Here is a 21,900-nt window from a genome sequence, read left to right on the forward strand (position 1 = left end):
GTGGAGCCATAGCTCCCATGAAGTCTTGGATTCTTACTGTTTACTCGATTCCCTAACACGTACAATACATTGCTGGACTGTATGAGCTTTGTGTGCTTTGTTGACAGTTGACAGACAAAGCAAAATTATTCCTGAAGCAAGGTACTGTACTTAGTTGTGACCTATTATGGCCTAAGAATGCAGTTTGCTTTGAGTTGGATGAATAGGAAGAGTTTACAGAATAGACTTGAATATACTACTAGAGGTTTTAGCTGTCCATACAGAAATACATATACATCCTCCACTGAGCCTTTTTTCAAATGTAATTTTCCATATATAGTCATTTTAAGTATAATTTCCTCCCAGTTGCTTGCATGGAGCCAAATTTAACTGCTTTGGTATTGTCCGACAATAGTAAAATAAAATCGCTGGTAATTGTTGGCTTTCTTTGTGTACAGTATGGCAGGCTATGAAGGCTTATGTGCTACTTTTTAATGTTCTTTGGGTGCATTTTCTTGTGCTTAGATCCTCATTGCAAATTAAGATCACAAGGCTCAGTACTGGCCTTGATATGAAGCAAAGCAGACCACACTCGCTAATTTATTATATAATGTACAACTGTTAGGGTTGGAATTTATCCCCTGGTAGTACTATTACATGTGTTTAAACGAGAGCCACTGTTTGCATCTAACTTATAAGGATTTGGAGTGCTCCATTATCCTTTCAGTAGACTGATGGCAGAGCCCAGTTTTCACACGAATGAGAAGATCAATAAGTTTCAAATAACTTGTATGAAATGACATGAGACTGTATATTTAGAGATGTCTTACTTTAAAAATCAATTTTTAATAACATTTAAGACTTACGTTGACCTACAAGGTATTTTCCACTTCTGTCCTGTTTGATAATTTTGTTAGAAGTGTTTTTGCATTAACTTTAGATTTTTTCTATTTTTTTCTTCCTTTGTTCCTTCATTTCCTGCTTCAGCACTTCTCTGAAGTTTAATAATCAGATGGGCATGACACGTTGCTGTGTAGAAGGTTTATCTTAAAAATCAAAGATCCTAAATCACGATATGCTATTCTTTAAAAAAGCCATGAACCTTCAGTGAATAGCCTAAAAATAGGCACATATTATATTTTGTGATTTGCTTCATGGTGAGAGAGTGCTTTGTTGCTGACAGAACCCCAGGTACTCAATCAATAAATAGAGGCACTTACCAAGTGCTGAGTAATACAGGAGTTCCTAAAACATACATCGAGGGGGTGGAGCTTTTGTTGTAGGGCCAAACCCTGGTACCTTTCAAGTCAAGGGCAAATTTCCACAGATTTCAAAGGGAACAAGATTTGGACCTGAGTAGTGAGTGTTCTGGGGAAGAGTGGATGGATACCAAGGGAAAGCTGTCTTGTTTGGAGGCAGCCTTTGCACTGATCCTGGGATCTGTACACCATTTCTGTTCCCCAGTGTAGTTTAAGAGACACTTTAAATTAAACTGACTTCAAGTGGCCTCAAGGCACCATTACAGCAACTGGAAATTGCTAGAGCAATGTAAAACATTGGCTAATGCCTCCTTTTTCCCAGGGACATCCCTATGGCATCAGCAAGTTAGAGAGGATGGGGCATAGGAGTTGCCCATACCAGCTCTATGACACTGAAATATCCCATTGTATTGGAGTGTGTCACTGTGTCAGGGTAACTGCACCTGTATTCCCCATCTGCAGTCCACTCTAGGCGTGCCCCATCAAGTCAAGGGCAGATCTCCACAGATTTCAAAGTGAACAGGCTTTGGACCTGAATATTGACTGTTCTGGGGCAGAGTGTGGACCCGTCACCTGTCTGGAAAAGGACCATTGTCCCACTCCCTTCTGGTCAGGGATTTTAAGTCCACACACTCCCTGCCATCCACTGTGACATCCCCTTCAAACCAGACTGTCTGAAAGCCGACCCCTGTGCATTGCTCTCTCTCTCTGTGTATAGCCAGCAGTTACGAGTTATCGCTCAATTCTTTCTAAGGTAACACATTTATTCTTACAGTAAAAGCATTATAGAGAAAACATCTAAAAATAGATTTAAACCCACCCTAAACAGTCCAGAAATCACCCACCTTCCATGTGGTAGGCCAACATCTCTTCCAATCCTTGCCTCCCCTTGGACAGAGTCATTTCCATTTGCTGAATCAAAATGAAGGCAAGCTTATCCATTTATACCAGTGATTTTCAACTTTTTTTCATTTGCGGACCCCTAAAAAATTTCGAATGGAGGTGTGGATCTCTTTGGAAATCTTAGACACGGTCTGCGGACCCTTAGGGATCCATAGACCACAGGTTGAAAACCACTGGTTTATACCAAAAGCCCTTTCTTTGGCCTCATCTACCGTATTTCCCCATGTATAAGATGCACCTTAATTTTGGGGCCCGAAATTTGAAAAAAATGTATTACATAAAGTTATTGAACTCAAGTTTTATTCATCATAAATGCAAGTAAAAAATCTACAACCACTGTATAAGACGCACCCAGTTTTTAGACCCCAAATTTTTCGAAAAAGGGTGCATCTTATACATGGGGAAATACGGTACACTAAAAGTTAAGTCGATGTAGCTGCGTCACTCGGGGGTATAAAAAATCCATTCTCCTGAGCGTTCTAGTTAGGCCAGCCTAACCCCCAGTGTAGATAGCATTAGGTCGATGAAAGATGGATTGCCCTCACTGATGGGAGAACCCTTGCTATCAGTGTAGGTAGTGTCTACACTGACGTGTGAGAGCAGTACCACTGCATCTGTGCCTCTGTAGTATTTCAATTGTAGACAAGCCTCTAGAAAAGCCTGCCTGAACCATTATATGCAAACTACCTAGCGGGATGGAACTTCTTTGGAGTTGTTTAGTCTCAGTGACTCTCTTTAATCATCCCCAATGTTTTTTAGTTTCTGGAGAAACTGTGGTAACCCTCCTCCATGAAGTAGAACACAATGATCCATAAGACATTCATAAATTTAATATAATGGTCCCCAAAGATACTGCATAGGTTTGCAATATCTGTCATAGGGTGGTAATCCTGGTTTTAGGGCCACGTAGCATCACCAGCTTGTCACAAATGGCCCTAAGGTAGGGAAGAATCAGGATACCAGTGACTCTGGAGCCTTATAATGGGCTTTCTCCAGAGTGGTAGTACACTATTTGTACAGATTTATCTTTTTAGGCCTGCCACTATTGGCATTATTGGCCAAATTTCCTTTTTATGAAGGAGCGCTTAAAAACCGAGTGAATGGTTTCCGTTCAATCTGATCAGTTTGTACTGAAGGAAATAGTTTTGGATTCAGGATATCTTAAACATGAAGAAATCTAAAGATTAGAGCCGTCAAATGTAATCCTTAAACAGAATCCTTGGTGCTGCTCTCTCTATCACTAAAGAGGTGACATCACTGATATTCTGAGCACTCTCCTTGGTCCTGGCATACCCATCTGTTGACCCATATTTGGAGGAGTCTGATTCCAGTGTTGTGTTAAAGTGAGCCTTCTGATCTGAAGGATGCCAAAACCAGACTCCTTTCTCCCTTAGATCTGCTAACAGATCTGCTGCTCTTGTGGTTCTATTAGCTTCTTCAGATTCATGTGCAATTTATGTTCTTCTAAGGAGCTGTGGGAAACAGTAGTCTAACCCCTACTTTCTTCTACGCAATTTGGTTCTCTTCAGTGTCTATGGCTCTAAGCAATCCAGGCTTTCCCATTACTCCTTGCCCTCTTCTGTCCTTGGAAGCCCTCACTTTTGATTTCTAGGACTTGGATCGTAGCAATAGCAGTCAGCCTTGATTCCATTCAGGCTGGTATCTTAATACCCATTCTGGAGGCTATCAGATTCATGAGTATTTGAGTGAAGGGAGATTCAAGGCTCTTTCTTCCTCTCCTGATGCTTAAAGTATTAGCTTTCCAGGCCAATCTGGGAATGTGAAGTGGCCGTTTGCTTTGCACAAGGATTCTATCACAGGAACGAGTTGTATAGGTTTCGTAAGTATAAGCGTCAAGTCAGTGTGGTCCATATGACAATAGCCAAATTATGACCAGTCATTCAGAAGCTGTGCTGCAAAACACATTCTTTCAAAGTCACCCAAAATAACTCTAATTCCTCCAAGATTCTGAGGGAAACAGTTCTGTGTCTTCCTTGAAAGATCACTTTCTATCCATTATCCAGTCTGGGTGGTGTTTCTTGGGACAGATGTTGAAATGGAAGAGACCAGGAAAGAAAATTCCTATTCCTGCCCAGATTGTACTGTCCATCTTTGCACCCCAATGGAGTTTGGACCTATCACATTGTCCAAAGTTCAAGAAGGTCTGAAAAATATTAGAGCCACAAGCTGTGAAACAGATCAGTGCTGCTCCTGATTGTCTATGTTCATTACTAATGGAAATTGTTAATACCTCTATCAGAGAAGCACAGTTGCTTTACATACATACATACATAGTGCAAAGCACTATAGAGTCCCATCACAAAAAACAGTAAACAGAGCACATGGGTGTCATTGGCCAAGAATCTTCCTCCACATTTCACGGTCTTCACACAGCCTTGAGAAGCGTGCCATCCTGCATCCCATCCAATCAGTCGCATCACTGAATCACATTCACCACTAGCACTCTCTGCCCCTGGCACCAGTCACTGCAAAATTTGGTTCAGCCATTTTTTTCCACGCAGCCAGTGCACATGTCCCACAAACTCAAGTTTTCTTTGTCTGATCATCTTCATGGTGTTAGGCATCACTCCAGTTAAGCTGTAAATTTGGGTAATTACCTCCTCATTAGTCATGTGCAAGGTGTAGCTAATGCGCAGCAGTTGCCTGTAACATTTAAATTAAAAGGCAGAAAGCCTCTTTTTAGATAGGTCTACACTGCATCTGGGAGCGAACCTCCCAGCCTGCATTCACAGACTTGCGTTGGTGGGGCTAATGCTACTGCACTAAAAATAATTGTGTACACAGTGCTTTGACATTGCGGCTCAGGCTCTGAAGCCAACCCTTCTTCACCCTAAGCTTCAGAGCCTGAGCTCCAGACTGAGCCATAATGTTTGCACAGCTGTTTTTAGCATGCTAGTGTAAGTCCCTCTGAGACAAGTCTGTGGACTCAGGCTAGGAGGCTCATTCCCAGATCCAATGTAGACATACCGTAATGTCCTGGTTTTTAGCGTCCATGTTTCACATGTATGTAGCAAGATGCTGAAGATGAGAGACTGCGGCAATTTCATTTTACACTTTACCTTTGCTTCTCCAAATGTGGTGAGGGTCATTAGAGCAGGAGTCATGAGTCCAATTCTACATCAGTTCTCTAAGTGATGTTTGGTGTCCCCTATAGTCATAGTATCCAGGTAGTTGAAGTGCTCAACACAGTCCAATAATGCCTCAGATTTGGGTAGGAATAACTTCGCCTTTTCAACAGACTTAGATGTGGCTACTGTCCTTTTCTTTTCATGTGCTACCTTTAGTCCAAACTTTTCTGCTTCCATTGATAGTCTTTCTGACCATTTTTGCACCTCTTCTTAAAACAATGCAGTCAGGTCAGTGTCATTGGTGAAGCACAGATGATTAATTTTTCATCCATCAACAGGTTTGCCTTCCTATAGGTTTTCATCAGTGGCTCTTCTTAAAATTTCTTTAAGATAACTGGAAGAAGAGTCAGTGATAGCATGCAACCCTGTCTCCTCAAGTCAAATCAACTATTTTGCTCATGCCCCACAAAAAATGAAACTGTCATATTTCCATAGTAATTTTGTATCAGCCTTATTACATTTTCACCAGCTGTGATCAGCTGCAGGATTGCCCAAAGAGGTTTGTACCACATGCAGTTAAACACCTTAGCAAAATACACGAAGACATAAACCATCTTCCTATGTTCTCCAGCACTCTCTTGCACAGTACGTGCAAATTGAATGTTTGCTCCGCTCTCTCTCTTTTGGGCTTGAACTTGGCTTGTTCTTCATCCAGAAAGCTCTCTATCATGGGAAGATTTCTTTTCAGGATAATGCACAGCAGTATTTTGTTAGGGTGAGTCAATAATGAGATTGTGCAGTAACATCCACAAACAGCCAAGTCCCTCTTTTTATACACAGGAACCATCAGGAATTGTGTCCAAGTCTTGAGCCATTTTCCATATTCCCAAATCATATTAACAAGCTATGGTATATCCAAATGAGTGCCTCTCCACCTCTTTTAATTAGTTCTGCTTGTATGTTATCCACTTCACAGGCTTTATTACTTTTCAGTGTCTGCACCACATCCACAATTTCTTTGCGCATAGGACAAGGTTCATCAGGATAAGTCAAGCATGTCGCATAGATCTCCCTAGCCACTTTCATTTCTAGTTTAGAATTTGTTTCATTCGTATTACACGGTTTTCGGCAATACTTATCCCAAATGTGGGGTGAAATGCTATTTTTCCTGTCAGGGAAACCTTTTGAAAGAGTCTTGGTTGTTCAGTAAACCTTCTTAGTAGCATTTGCCACAAAAGAGTTCTGTAGATTGATATACTATTGTTCAAGGTCTTTTGCTGCTTTATTCACTGCATCTATTTTTTGCATCATATGGGAATATTGTCATCTTGCAGTTTAACTTGCCTTACTCCTTGAAAATCTCAAGAGTCCGCATGGTGTTCAGGAAGCCAACGCTCAGTCCTGATGACCTTTCCAACGACCATCCCGTTTTAAACCTCCCATTTCTGGATTAAAAATAAATGAGAAAGTAGTAACCACCAAGCCTCAACACCATGTAACATTAACCAACATCCTCGAAACACCACAACTAGGGTTCAAATCAGACCAGAGTACAACACAGACACAGCCCTTCTGGCTCTAACACATTAACCTCCTTATGACCATGGGCACATCTAAGACATCCAGGCTCATGGTGCTGGACCTCTTTCTGTCTTTAAACACATTGGCCCAGGTCTACAAAGGTACTTCCTCTCAAGTTTAGGCACCTAAGTCCCAGTTTTGGCTCCACCGTGATCAACAAAACTCTTGCTGAACCCGGTTGGCACCTAAACTCATTCAGCGCACATGTTTTCAGGGTAAAAGTTCCATAGACACTTACGTTTCTGCTTCAGGACATGCACACTGCTGCCTTCTTCTAGGCATCCAGACACCTATCTCCCTGCCTAAGCCCCAGAACAATTCACAAATTGGGGAAAGATAGGCTCATCTGACTAAATCATATGCAGCACCTGATTGGGTCAGCGGCCTCTGAGCATACATACTGGATCATTCCATTCATAATCCGACCTGCGGAGGAGGTGGTGGTGATAATGGTGGCAGTGATTCTTACCTTATAACTTCTAGCTCAATGGTTAGAGTACTTGCTTGGGATGTGGGAGACCCAGTTTCAATTCCCCCTTTCTGCAAGAGTGGAAAAAAGGATTTGAATAGGGGTCTCCCACATTTCAAGAGAGTACTCAGAATATCCTGTAGCTCAGGAGTTAGAGGTGGGACTTTCTCCATCTCTTCTGTTGAAGATGCTCCACGGTGGATAAATAGTGAGAGTGACTGGAGCAGAGAGGCTGGCCCTAACTGCTGGACTACAGTGTCTTTCTCTATCTGGCCCAGTGACTGTTCCACTATAGATAAATAGTCATTGGGACAGAGTGTGAGAGAGAGAATGACTCTGTAGTCCAGTGGTTAAGGCACCCAAATTCACAGGCTTCTATTTGAAGAAGAATTGGCTAAGACAGTGGCACACAGGGCATGCAAACTGAAGTGTCTCCACACAGTTTATCAAAAAGGGACTACAAGCCCAACAACAGGCAAAAATTCTCCTTTCATCCATCCTTATCACAGAAGTATGAAAGGAAAGCAACAGTACATCAGAGGAAAACCCTGCAACTGTTGATCAGGCAGTAAAGCCAGGGATGGCAGCAATATCTCTAGCAGCTCACTATGAAAGACTGTGTCTCCAACCCAATTTGAATCTAGGAAGCAGAATATCCCATTTCTAGGAAAAGTGGTCTTTTGGCCATGCACACCTAACTTGTTTTAAGACTGAACTTGATAAGTTTATGAGGGGATGGTATAATGAGATTGCCTACAATGGCAGGTGATCCATCCATAACTGGCTCTTAGTCAATATCTCCAGTGTCTGGAGATAGGACACTAGAGGGAGAGACCTCTGAATTACTACACAGAATTTTTTCCCTAGGTGTCTGGCTGATGGGCCTTTACCCACATGCTCCGGGTCTGGCTGATCGCCATATTTGGAGTCAGGAGGAAATTTTCTCCCTGGTCACACAGGCAGAGACCCTCAGGGTTTTTGCCTTCCTGTGCAGCATAGGGCACGGATTACTTGCTGGTTTGAACTAGAGTAAATAGTGGATTCTTTGAGCTTGATGTCTTTAAATCAAGGACTTTAGTAACTCAGCCAGAGGTTATGGGTCTCAGGAGTGAGTGGATGAGGTTCTGTGGCCTGTAATGTGCAGGAGGTCGTATTGGATGATCATGATGGTCCCTTCTGCCCTTAAAGTCTCTGAGTGAGAAAGGTATTTCAATAGCTAATTAAGAACCTCACACCATCTCTTCTTCATCTGTCTGGAGTAGTGTTGAACGAGATCTCTTCTTTTCTGGCTACAGAAGTAATAGAATTGGGTCCCTCAGAAGAAAGGCTCTCTGGCTATATACTCCATATTTTTCATTATGTAGAAGTTCGGGGGGAAGGGAGAAGAGGTTTAGAGCATCCTGGACTTCCAATGGCTCAATGGATGGATGAAGAAAATAAGATTTTTGGATGGACACCATAGCCTTGGCAGTAACATCCCTGTATAAAGGGATTTTGTTGCCTCAGTGGACTTAGCAGATACTTTTCATTGGCTCCCAGAGTTTTTACCAGATGCTGGTGGTGGTCGTAGCCAGACTCAGGTCACAGGGCACTAACCTGTATTTCTTCCTACACTACATTTTTTATTAGAGCCCCAACTAAAGAAGCAGCTCATAGCATCAAAGTTCCAGTATTGGAGTTGGTTCAAATACATGGGTTTGTGATAAACAGCAGGAAGAGCTCTCTGATCCCTTCCACAAGGAGCTCACTTGGGAGTAGATAGAGACACATCTGAAGTCAACATTTCCCCCTTACTGGACAGATTTGAGCAAATCTAGAATCTGATATCCATGCTTGAAAGGAATCAAGATTGTTCTTAGCTCAGTGTCTGTAGCTATTAGGCCTTCTGGTTTCATGTATAGCAATTACACCATGGGCAAGATTCCATATTAAGCATCTCCAGAAGGTGTGGAACCACCATTCACTGGAATGTGTGAAAAGATCAGGTGCTGGTTCCAAAATAGGAACTAGCTGGAATCCCTGAGTTGGTGGACAATCCCAGAGAGTGTCTGCAAAGATCTTCCTACCTGCCCTCCAGTCCCTCAGTTGCTCCCTAGAGATGCCAGTCTAATGGGGGGTGGAGAGCACATCTGGGACACAATACAGCTTAGGCACATGGATCTCCATTGACTAGAATGAGCGCACCAACCTCTTGAAGCTCAGAGTGGTGAAACTAGCCTTCTGAAACTTCCAGAAGAGTGATCACAACCTTCTCCAGTCAGACAGTACTACAGTGGCATACCTCAGCTTCCAAGGGGAAATTTGAAACTCACCTCCACACTTGGCAGTGATGGAAATAATGTAATAGACAGAGGAGAATCTGGCTTCTATAAAAACGATACCTATGAAGAGAGAGCTAGATCTGAAGACAGATTGGCTCAACACATATACAATTAACAACTCAGAAGAGTGACTTATTCCAGCTGTCTATCTGTTTGCCAGTCACAAGGACAAAAAGTTATCAAAGTACCTCACCAGGGAAGCAGATCCGAGGTCACTGTTCACAAATACTCTTGCACATGGGGAGCTGAAGGGCTTGCTTTGCATATTTCCACTTCTAAGGAAGGTGATTCAGAAGCTAAGGTGAGAGGAAGCAAAAGTATAGTTTTGTCTCTATGCTGGCCAAAAATACCATGTTTTTTGTACATGGTAGACTTGGCATTGGAATCCCCATGCATCAACCAGAGAGTCTGGACATCTTTCAGTAAGGTCCTGTTCTCCATCAAGACCCAGGCCATCTCCAACTGACAGCATGACTATTAAGATGGAGCTGTTAAGATTTGGCTTATCCTCCAAAGTGAGTGGGATTCTACTCCCCCCAGATGCTTTTCAATACTAAAGAGCACCTCCTCCATGACCATGGTTTTCTCATAATTTCAAGAAATGAGAAATCTCAATCCTGGAATTCCCAGCAATTCTGGATATTCTTCAGGATCGCGTGGACAAGGGTCTTCAGCCCAACATCATAGCACTTCCAGTAAGTAGTGTTGTGTACACAGAATCCTCAGGCCCTTTGGTCAAAAATCCTCAAGTCTCAAGATTTCTCAGAGCAGTCAGGCTGGATAGACATGTGGGCAGACCAGTTTTTCCTACGGAGACCTGCCACTTGTCCTAAGACCTGCCACTCTTTTGAACCACTAACAGTGGTCATGTCATTCTATTTCTCTATCAAAACGCTTCTTGATCGCTATCATATCTGCTGGATGAGTCTTGGAGTTACCAGCTCTATCCATGTGGGAACTATATTGTGTGTACCACACTGACAAAGTAAGTGGTTTTAAGTAATCCAGGTCCTCTTACCAAAAGTGAATTCTTCTTTCCATGTATCACAGGAAGTGATACTCCCATCATTTTCCCATCAAATCCAGTGTCTTACTGAAGTCTGTGGCATAAAGTGGATATACAGAGAGCACTAAATATGTTCCTCAAGTGACAAGAAGATTGGGCTCCTTGTTTGTGTTTAATCACCCAAAGTGCCAAGATCTCTAGGCATACAAAATACCCCTGGCCAGATGATTAAGTTATGCACTGTGAAGGCATGCAAGTCATCAGGTGAAGGAATGGAACACACACTATGAGATCTTTGGTGACCATGGTCAGAAAGATCTTGTGCTTCCACTCTGAGGACATCTGCAGGACAGCAATGTATCTTTTATGAACACCTTTATTAAACATTATAAGATGGATTTTCTATCCTCTGCAGAGGCCTCCTTAGAAAGGTGCTGCATGCTATGATCCAAAAAAACTTACCATTCAGGCATTTCGTTTCAAGGGGATACCACTCTTTCAGTCAGTTTCTTTCTCTCTCCCTGCTTTATTGTTCATTGCTTACTACTTCCTATACATCACAAAATTGTGGGAGACACTAAGTTGCAGAATGGGAAATTTCTTACCCAATAATTTCCTTTCTACTAGCAGTGTCTCTCATGATCCAAGAATCCGAGTTGTGGCTTCATTAGCCAGCAGACCCCATTTAATTTTAAGTATGTGGTTTGTAGGTCAGTTAGCCTACTGTACACAGTTGACTGACTAGCAACAATAACTTCAATGCCAATCATCTTATAAGAATTTTACAAGCCAGAGAATGAGGCATGGCCAGCATGGGCTACGCTGCAATGTTGGACCATCTCTGGAACTGCAGAGAGGAGGAGAATAGCCCAATTGTGGGATATGTTGCAAGTAGACAGGAAGTTATTGGTTAAGAAATTTGCCAGTCTGGAACTAACCTCTTCTCCCAGTCTGCCCTTCTTTCTCCCAGGTAAATTCTCCAAGGACAATTAGAGCTATGCTCTGTGCTCCTGTATTGAACTTGTTATACATAGTGCTGCCACCTAAGGTTGCTAGCTAAACTAATTCTATTGCTAACAAGTTTATATGTTTTATACAGCTTCAGAAATAGTCTTTCCCTTTTTGTGCTGTCATCTTTCAAACACTTTTCTAACTTCCTGTCCAGTATCATCTCTAAGTCTTTTTCAGCATTATTGCTTTCTCTTTCTTCCTCCCATTGAATACCTGCATGTTGGATTTTTTTGTGTAGCTGTATTAGCTTCCACATTTGCTGGAGGCAGTTGGAAATTTTCTGTTGGAATTATATTTGACAGAAAATGCACTTTCCACAAAATCTAAACTACACAGAAATTTTTCAGTTTTTCTGGAAAATTGTTCCCTACTCTATGGCTCCCCCACTTTCTGGCAGCCCCGCCAGGTTAGGTGCTGCAGAGTCCAAGCTTCCAAACTCCGCAGCTCTGGAGCAGCCTGCCAGGTGGGCTCTTCCTGGCTCTGCTGTAATCTGCCAGGGGTCCTGGGTAGCAATATTTCATTTTAGAAACACATACATTTCCACTGCAGGAGAGTTTTGTTGTTTCCAAGACAAAATATCGCAGAATATCAGTTCTGTGAAGAAAAATTTGAGTTTTTGGGTTTCCATCCTGAATCAGGCCAAAAATATTTCCAAAAAGTAGAAATTGATGGTGGAATTGAAATTCTGATCCCCTGTCAACTCTATATTTGTCCTTTTACTTGGAAGTTCCCTGCTTGTAGTATCATGGAGCTGCTGATATATTATAGTTCCCCCTGCAGCAGATGGAGCTAACTGGCTGTAGCATATACTTGTTTTCTTGCAACTGGCTTTCTGGCTTTGTCTTGGCTTTTGTTTTCTCTGTGATTTTTAGTTTTGAGATTTAACCAATTTTTTCATTGTGGAAGTCAGCTGCTGTTAAAATTACTTAAGATGTGTTCGTTCAATAAGCAAAACAAATTTGTTTGTCTTTAAACAAAATCCAAGATCGTTGCAGTAATAACTCAGTTTGCTCATTATTAATATGTAGAATGAGGACCCATTTTTTTTTTAGACAAGGCCTCAAAAGAAGTCTTATAGTTTAGTTTATCATGTGATATGTTGCATGACATATGACTATTTTATACCATACATAAGTGTTATTGGCTGAGTTAATATCAACCTAAGTAATTGCTAAAATGAAGCCTATATGAAACTTACCATTGAGCACATTACAAGGTATCCAAAGAGTTGCTGTATTAGAGAATAATCATCATGCTCAGCTAGTTAAGATAGTAAGTTTACAATAGGATAATATTTATACTGCTTGTCTAACTGCAGTATGCAAAAACCTAGACTTCCAACAACAGGCTAAAGAGAGAGCAGTACTTTTCACTCACTGTTCTTCTCTCCATTAGTTATACTTAGTGGACACAGTATAATTCAGGGATTTTCTTTTATATCACACATTTTCTCCAATCTCCTTAGCTTGGCATTTGTATCAAGAATTTTTGGAATCACTAGAATTATCAACCTTATTTTCATAGTCTTCATCGTCTTGGTGAAGACACCAAGCAAATTCAAAACTGAGGGCTTCCTACCATAATTTTATTTGCTGTGTCGCAAATTAATTTTAAGATTTAACAATAGCTGCTGGGAAAAGGAGGATTGCTTTTGTTTGGTCAGCAAAGACAATGGATATGAGTCAAATAAGGGTTAACAATAATGCACATGAATAAATGGTTGAATCTAAACAGAGTGCATATGTTGAATTTGATTGCAACATGAATGTCCTTGGAAAAGTTTTTTGTTTAAAGCAAATCAAGACCAGAGCTTAATTATCAAAGCAAAACAAGAGACATAAAGAGCTACATGCTTTTAATATTGCTTTTTTCAAAAATAGCTCCCTTCACACATTTATCTACATGTTTAATTTCCATGCATAATAGCACTAGTTATTGTTGTCATTTGTAAAGAGAGATTAACGGATAGTAAGTACAAACAAACGCAAATAAGTACTGAATAGAGAGGTGACAAAGAAGAAAAGACCTCTTTAATGTTAATTATAACTGGTAGGAAGTCTAGACAAATTACATTATATGTTTTCTATATGAATTGAAGGGACATTTAGTCAGTATCTGTGTCAGAGATACAGTTGGGTATTTGCTTTTAATGCAGGTGACTTGACAACTTAGCACCTCCCCAGTTTTTAACATACCACAGTGAGCTATGGAGTTGTAATTTATCTAGAGAAATAAGTTTTAGCTATGTATGTCAATAAGTAGACATTTCTTAATAATTAGAAGCAAAAGAAGAATATTAATGAGCTGTAGAATGTTATTTGGTTGTTATCTTAAAATGTGGTGATTGTTTTCCGTTTGGTTGTCAGTCTGTTCATTCTTGTTTTCCTTAAATACAGTGTGTGACCAGTAATGTTCATAGTTCTTTCTTAAGAAGTGAATAAAAAGAAGTAGTTATATAAAGAAATTTACTTTGAGTGTAATCACTACATGATAGGTTTGGTGGCCCTTTTTATGCACATCTTAGAGAAATAATATAAGCAGCTCCTTACAAATTAAGCATTTTTATGAGGCTTTTAAAATCCTTGATCATTGGCCCTGAATGCCAGCAATTGGCAGAAAGCAAGCAAAAGAGGTGAGAGACTGTCACATTTCAGGGTGCAGTTCAGACCAATGAGGGGTTATGTCACCATCTGCCCAGAAACCCTGGGTGCTGCACAATGCTTTGCTGTTGTAGCTCCCAACCTGGGGTGCTCACAAACAGCGAAACAGCATGCATGACACCCTGGAGTGGCTGTGTAAAGCTACAGCCCTCATCCAGCAACTTTGATCCCTGCAGTCTGTTAGCAACATACTGGCTTCCAGTAGCCTTGCTTACTATGTGCAGAGTGACGCCAACACACTCCCAGTCCTGAATTTCCTCCAAAATGAGTGTTCTGCACTATCCAGCCCTCTCCTGGAGAGTTCAGGTATTAGTGGTCCATTGTCCCTGTAAAGGGTCAATATTCAACAGTTTGTTACTTTAACTGGAGTTATCAAACAGCTCAGTTTAAACACAACAGTGGATTAGTTTTAGTTTAAAAATAAAAAGTTTATTTAATTTCGAAGAAAGATTTTAAGTGAGTACAAGTATAAGGTATTAAAGTCAGAAATGGTTACGAGAGAAATAAAGATAAAATGCTTTATCTAGTAACTAGCACTTAACAAACTAGATTTGATTCACAGTAAAATCCTTACCACATGTTCCCGGAAACAGGGCTGACCAAATTCTCCGGTCAGAACCTCTCCCAAAGTCCAAGGCTGGTTCCTTTGTCTTCTTAGGTCAGAGAAAGAAAGAGAGATGTCTTGAAGTGTTTTTGCCCCTCGTTTTTATAGTACAGTCATCCTTTGAGGAGAATTCTTCTAAGGATTATCCCTCAAAGCAAAGTTTATTCAAACAGTAAAGAAGGCGGCATGCAGTCTGGCGGTGAAGGTGGTTCTATGCACTTTCTTCTCCCCAGTGTATGCTGATATGCAGATTTGCCTTGACTCCTGCCATTTCCCTCTCTTGCTATCTCAAGGACCCTGTTTACTACTTATATATAAATTGAGGTAAACACACATTCTTCTTCAAGTATACACAGCCATGTATTACACTTAGGTGTGTGCATACCCAGTGCACCGGAGCCAGAGAAATTTGCCTAGCAGTATCCATAGAGGAGTGGTGTTTGTGGCGTCGTGGCCAGAGTCCCTCTCCTCCCTCAGTTTCTTCTTACTGCCCATGGCTGGAGTGGGAGCTCAGTCTGTCATAACCCACAACCCCTCAACTAGTTTAGTTTTTTTCTCTTGTGTATAGTTAGTAGTAGCCTTAGTGTTAGTTAGATTGTGCTAGTTGTATTAGTTTAGTTTTTCTCAGTGATGCCCTTACCAGGGTTTAAACATTGTCCTTCATGTGGGGGAGCGATCCCCACACTCAATGCTTGCTCTGATTTGGCAAGGCCCTGTGCAATCTGCAGATCATTCAAGAGATGGACTCAACTGGCTTTTCCTGAAACAGCACCAGCTTGAACAGGCCATGCAGGCTGCTTCAGCACTGAGGCCCTCTGCAGGGCAGAGATCGCCCTGGGGTTCTGAGAGTGTTGCCGCTTCGTGTTCCGGAGCAGGTGCGCCTCTGAAGAAATGGAGGAGCCGTTCCCTTTCGATTGCACCAAGGAATATGTTGCATAAGACTGATCAAGGCTGCTGCAAGTCTCATGGGGACTCTTCCACCTCCTCCAAGAAAAGCGTGGACTGGCATGAGTTGGTGCTGACACGCGGGATGGTGTGTGTACCTCTAATCTTTCCCTAGTCCCAAATAGGGAAGTTAGAAACCCTGTACTGTTGACTCTGGTTCTGGCCCTGGACGGCCATTGAGTCCGGTACTGACGAGGGAAATGTTGATACTAACTGTTTCTATGTTGGTGGTGTACCAGGTGGCTACAGACCTTCTCTGCCCTTCGGTCCCAGACTCTCCTTTGGTCCAGGACTTTGCCAGGGTTGCATCATATATAGTCCTGTCAAATGAATGAGCTGCTGAACCCTGTCAGCAGCACACCCCAATGTTCCCCTTCCACAGGTTGAGGAAGCAGAGCCAGCGTTGGAATCAGTATGGGGTGCATTGGTACTGGGAATCTCCTTGGCACCACTGCAGTTGGCACGGCAAAAGTTATGGTGGCAGCTTTCACACCCTAGATGTAGGTATCCTAAAATATTCTGGTACCGCTGCTGGCTTCGGGATTAATGTTGCTTCTGGCATAAGCATGCTCAGTACTGAAGGTACTGTTTCCATCGACAGCACCACTTCCTGCCTCATACTGGGCAATAAACAAGTCAACTGATTACACACTCCCTCTGGTTTTGCTTTGCCCTTATCCTTGGGATCCGAGACTCCTCGGCATCTGAGTCAGGGTCATCATCCTCCAATTTTGCATTACCTGATGAATATCAGGAAACCTCAATGGACTCTTGCTGATACTGGGATTGGCGCTCGTCTCATAGTTGAGATAGAGTCCCCTGACCCAGCACCTACCGGCACGAATGCCAGTGGCCTCCATGGAATCCATGGGGCACTCTTTGGTTGCTTTTCGTCTTGCTCAAAGGTGTCATCTTTGGCCAGGTCTGTGATGGTGATTGTCAATCCACCCCAGGCACTGGCATTCCTTCTCCTTCCAGAGCCTCCTGAGTTGTCCTGTCCAGGTCCATCAGCCCTTGAACAAGATCTAGTTTTGGCCCAGAGAAGGGCTTTGTCTTCGTCTATGGATGATTCTGTGCTGCCGGGTTCATCCCTCCTTTTGTACCAGAGGAATTTAAGGCATCCCAAGACCTTTTGTGACACCTAGCTGCTTCCCTTGGTATCCAAGTGGAGTTCTTGCAAGAGAACACCCACAATTTAGAGGATATCCTGCAACCATCTGCCCCTGGAAGAGTCACCCTGTGCATCAGTGATGCACTCTTTGTACCAGCTAAGGCATTCTGGAGCACGCTAGCTTTGGTGCTGCTAAGCACATAGAAAAGTGTTGTTTAATTACCATGCAGGGATTTGAGATGTTTTACTCCCATCTGGCACCAAATTCTCTAGTTGTAACTGTGGTAAGGGACAGAACCCAGCAAGACAGATTTAAGTCCACTCTCAAGCATAAGAACTCTAAACAAATGGACCTCACAGGTAGAAAGATTGACACCTCTTCTTCCTTAAAGATGTGAATTGCTAACCAGCAAGGCTTGCTGCCCAAGTATGATTTTGTTAACTGGACAGCTATGTCAAAGTTTGTAGGCCAGCTGCCCAAGGCCTCGCGAGAGGAATTTTGGCTATTAGTCACTGAAGGCTGCTTAATGGTTAAGACATCCTTGCAGTCCATGCTAAATGTTACAGACACCTTGGCCAGGGTGATGGCTTCTATGGTCACCATAAGGAGGGCTTCCTGGCTGCAAAATTCGGGCATTGCCCCCAATGTCCAGGAAGCCACTGAGGATCTGCCCTTCAATGGCAGATCTGAGACAGCTGTTCTCAAACAAGACTGATGAGACACTGCACTCCTTCAAGGATTCCAGGGCTACCCTACAGTCTTTGGGGGTGTACGTGCCAGCAGTGCAGAGTTGCCACTATGGCATTCAGCAGCAGCATGTTTGGCCAGCCTTTCCCTCCTCTGAGGCAGTAGAACTACCACCACCTTTGCCTCAGTCTGCAATCTCGGCCTTTCATGATAGTTTGGAGATGTGTGAGGCTCTTCAGCTACATATTCACTTGCACACAGGTGGTCCAGTTTGCAAAGTTGCATCTTCGTCCCCTTCAAATGTGGCTTCACTCTCTAGATAGACTGATTCATCTTCTTTCACTGGTCCTGGACTCCTTGTAGTGGTGGATGCATCATTGGCCTTCACCAACCATGTTGGTTGTTACTGACGCCACCCTGGTGGGTTATGAGGCACACCTGGGGTCACTGAAAGTACAGAAGCTACGGTTGGAGCAGGAGGCTTCACTCCATATCAATGTGCTGGAGCTTCAGGTCATGTACAGTGCATGTCATGCTTTTCAGGACCATATAAAAAACTCGGTAGTTCACATACTTACCGACAATATCATTGTGATTTATTATGTGACCAAATAAAGGGGGCGTACACACTCCAGATTGCTCTGCTTAGAAGCAGTCTGGCAGAGGCAATTCTGCATTAAAGAAAACATTACTTCGATAGCCATTCACTTGTCTGGGGTTCAGAATTATTTCATCGATGATCTCAGCAGGTATTTTTCCCTGGGTCACGAGTGGTCCCAAAAGACAAGTGTTCTCTGGGTTATTTTCACAGCTTGGGGCATCCCGACAATCAACCTGTTTGCTACAAGGGACAGTAGGAAATGTCTGTTCTACTCTTGAGGGGGCTTCTGTCTGACGCTTTCCACCTCAGCTGGCAGTCAGCTCTCCTGTATGCCGTTCCCCGGATCATCCCTCAGGTCATCCTCAAGCTCAAGGTGGATTGGGCCAAGCTTATTCTTATTGCTCCAGGGTAGCCAAGGCATTGCTGGTTCTCCTACCTTCTTGCACTGTCTGTTCAGCCTCCCATACTACTTCTTCCCCATCCCAACTCACTCACTCAGAGCCAAGGCCGCTTTTTGCATCCTGTTCTCAGCTCCTTGCATGTCATGGTGTGGTTGCTGCATGCTGAATAAAGTGGAAGAGCAGTGTTTGGCGGCTGTCCAACAAGTCCTCCTTGACAATAGAAAATTCTCCACCAGGATGGCCATTCAGTGAAATGGAAGAGATTTTTGATGTGGTCATTAGTCATGGAATCCATCCAATCCTGGCCTATCCAGGTCATATTTTGAAGTATCTGCTGCACCTTCAGTCATTGGGGCTTGCATTTAGTTCATTGAAAGTGCATCTGGCAGCAATATTGTCATTTCATCCCCCCCATTCAGGGAATATTAGTCTTCTCCAATGTCAAGCCATCATTGCAGATTACATGAAGGGTCAAGCGGTCTCTTTGCAGGCAATCTCCAAATGCATAATATCCTGCATCAAGACTGCATATGAAATAGCTTCAACTCTGCCCCCTCAGCGAGTGCGAACACATTCTACGAGGGCACAAGCAACATCCATTGCATTCTTCAGTGACACATTCTGTATTGCACATTTGCAGGGCTTTTTCCTAGAATACTAAAGTTGGAAGGGACCTCAGGAGTTCATCTAGTCCAACCTCCTTCTCAAAGAACTGCTGTAAGAGCGCTTGTGTAACCTCGTAATGGTGACAGGAGAGAGCTCTCCCATCAACATAATAAAACCACCTAAATGAGTGGTGGTAGCTATGTCGTCGGGAGAACTTCTCCCACTGTCATGGCACCATCCACACAAGTACTTATGCAGGCAAAACTTATGTCACTCAGAGGGGTGTTTTTTCACACCCCTGAACGACAAACAAAGGTTTTGCCGGAATATGTGCTAGTGTAGACAAGGTCTTACAGTAAGTAATTATTTCTTCCTTTGTTTAAGATAGACTTGTTTAACAACTTTTGCCTTGTCAGGGCTGTGTGGGTTTGAGCATATACTAACACACATCAGACAAAGGGAATTTATAGCATTACATACAATGTTGTTATGTACATTTCAGCATGATATTATTGACCAGAAACTTACTAGCTTTCAGATGATACCTCATAAAGCATTTTTTGTACAAAGATTATTACAGTAATCTGTAGGGTGTGAATACAGGAGTACTTTTGGTCACAGAGACCCAGGTTCAAGTCCCCTCTGCCTGATTTGGAATAGGAATTTTGAACTTGGATCCCTGACATTACAAGTGAGTGCCCTAACCACTGGGTTCTAGGATATTCTGGGATGGTTCTTTCACAATCTGTCCTGTTGAAGCTGTTCCACTTTGTATAAATACTTAAATATTCATTGAGCAGGGACTGTAACCCAGGGGTTGTTCCCCCCACTCCCACCCCTGGTGAGTAATTCTCAATCTCTCTCTGGCCCAATGAATATTTAAATATTTATACAAAGTGGAACAACTTCAGTAGGAGAGACTGAGAGAACTCCACCCCAGAATAGCCTATAGCCTGTTGATTAGGACACTGACCTGGGAGGTAGGATACTTGGTTTGAAGTCCCTGCTAGAGAGTGGGAAAATTAACCTGGGTCTCTTGCATACCAAATGAGTGCCTTAACCCCACTGGGTTATTAGGTACAAGGGGGCACCACCTTCACCTCCTCTTTTTGTGACTGGCACACTTGTGAATCTTGCCTGAAATAATTTTTTTTTTCTTTTTTGGCTGAAACTGTTTGACAAATTTGTGTCAAATTTGTGAATAGATTAAAATTGACTGTAACAGCTTCTTTTTTTTTTCTTCAAATATACTATTCATGCAAAATTTTTCACCCAGCCCTAGTAAGACACCCCTCCCCTCCCGGTAGATAAATGTGTGACAATCTGTCCCCTACGTTGGTCTCATCCTAGTCTCTAATAGCTACAGATTGTTTTAAAGCCTGAAGCATGAGGTTTAATATCCCTTCCATAATTTTTATTTTTATCTATTATGATAGGTCTGGGTGTTCTTGAAATCCCTATAAATATCCACACTCTCTTAAAATCTTAAATTCTTTTCCTCATCAACTTTTTGTAATGAGTAATGAGTTCCACAGTTCAATTACACATGAAAAAAGTGTTTCTTTTTATTTATTTATTTATTTTACATTCTCATCTTTTAATTTAATTGAATGTTTCCTTGGTTTTGTGTTATGAGACAGGGAGGACAGAAGTTCCTAGTCTACTGTCTCTGTCTATACCGCAGTACAGGACTAGAAGAGACCTCCTGGGTCACTGAGTTCAACCCCCTGCTATCACAGGCAACTCCATCATATAATTATGTTCATAAACTTACAAAGCTCCGTCTTAAAACTAGTTAAATTGTTTTTTCCCATATCTTCTGTTGGAAGGCGGTTCCAGAGCCTCGCTCTTCTGATGGTTAGAGAACTTCTAGTTTACAGCCTAAATTTATTCATGGCCAGTTTATACTCATTTGTTCTTGTGCCAGCGTTGTCCTTGAGCTTAAATAGCTCTTCTGCCTCTCTGGTATTGTATTTATAAAGAGTATAATTTGTTGTATTTATAAAGAGTAATCATTCGTTTATCTTTCAAGTGTGAAGAAAATCAGTCCAGTAATTTTTAAGTGAAGAATGTTTTAAGTTGGAATTTTCATGCATGTGGATCAGGAAGGAGCTAAATTTTATGCTTTATTTTAACATTTAATTCATTACAAATCTCTTGAATGTTTTGCCGCTCTGTCACACTGCCCCAGAACTGTCCTACTACTACATTAGTGTTGCCTTGCTGCAGAATTGGGGAAGAGAGTAGATGCAGAATACACATCTCAGGTTACGCATCTGTTCAGCATAGAATGCAGTATGTTGTTGCAGTGGGGAGGAGTGTTGTATGGTGGGTAGACCAAAGAATTTGATCTCAGGATTGCTAGGTTCTTTTCTTGTCTCTACCACTTACTGGCTTATCTTGGGCAAGTACCTTGTCCTCTCTGTAGTTCAGTGTCTGCATCTTTAAAATGGGTATTATAATAGTAACCTCACAGAGGATGTTGAGTCTTGCTAGTTAGTGTTTTCCTGGTGTACTTTATCATCAGACTATGTCTTTTTTAAGCATTGTTTAAATCATCTAGGTATAGTTCAAAGTTTGGGTGGGAAAAAGGAAGTTGTAGTTTGAATTAATCATAGTAAAATTTAATTTATCCTCTCTTCCCTGTCTCCCTCTCCAGAGTTGGT

General features: G+C 42.2%; 1 protein-coding gene across 4 annotated transcripts in view; it reads left to right on the forward strand.

Annotated features, from left to right (window-relative positions):
- The window catches only part of POLA1 (DNA polymerase alpha 1, catalytic subunit), a 338,774-nt gene that overhangs the window by 217,648 nt on the left and 99,226 nt on the right, over positions 1 to 21,900 (forward strand). For all 4 annotated transcript variants that reach the window (XM_067545056.1, XM_067545058.1, XM_067545057.1 and 1 more), the window contains exon 35: positions 21,894 to 21,900. This exon is cut by the window's right edge and continues 110 nt beyond it. In XM_067545056.1, coding sequence (XP_067401157.1) covers positions 21,894 to 21,900 — 7 coding nt within the window. The remainder of the gene's footprint in view (positions 1 to 21,893) is intronic.

The sequence above is a fragment of the Emydura macquarii genome, unplaced genomic scaffold (assembly GCF_026122565.2).
Source record: "Emydura macquarii macquarii isolate MOO-44397 ecotype Brisbane River unplaced genomic scaffold, CSIRO-AGI_Emac_v2 contig_1043, whole genome shotgun sequence".
Taxonomy (NCBI): Eukaryota; Metazoa; Chordata; order Testudines; family Chelidae; genus Emydura; species Emydura macquarii.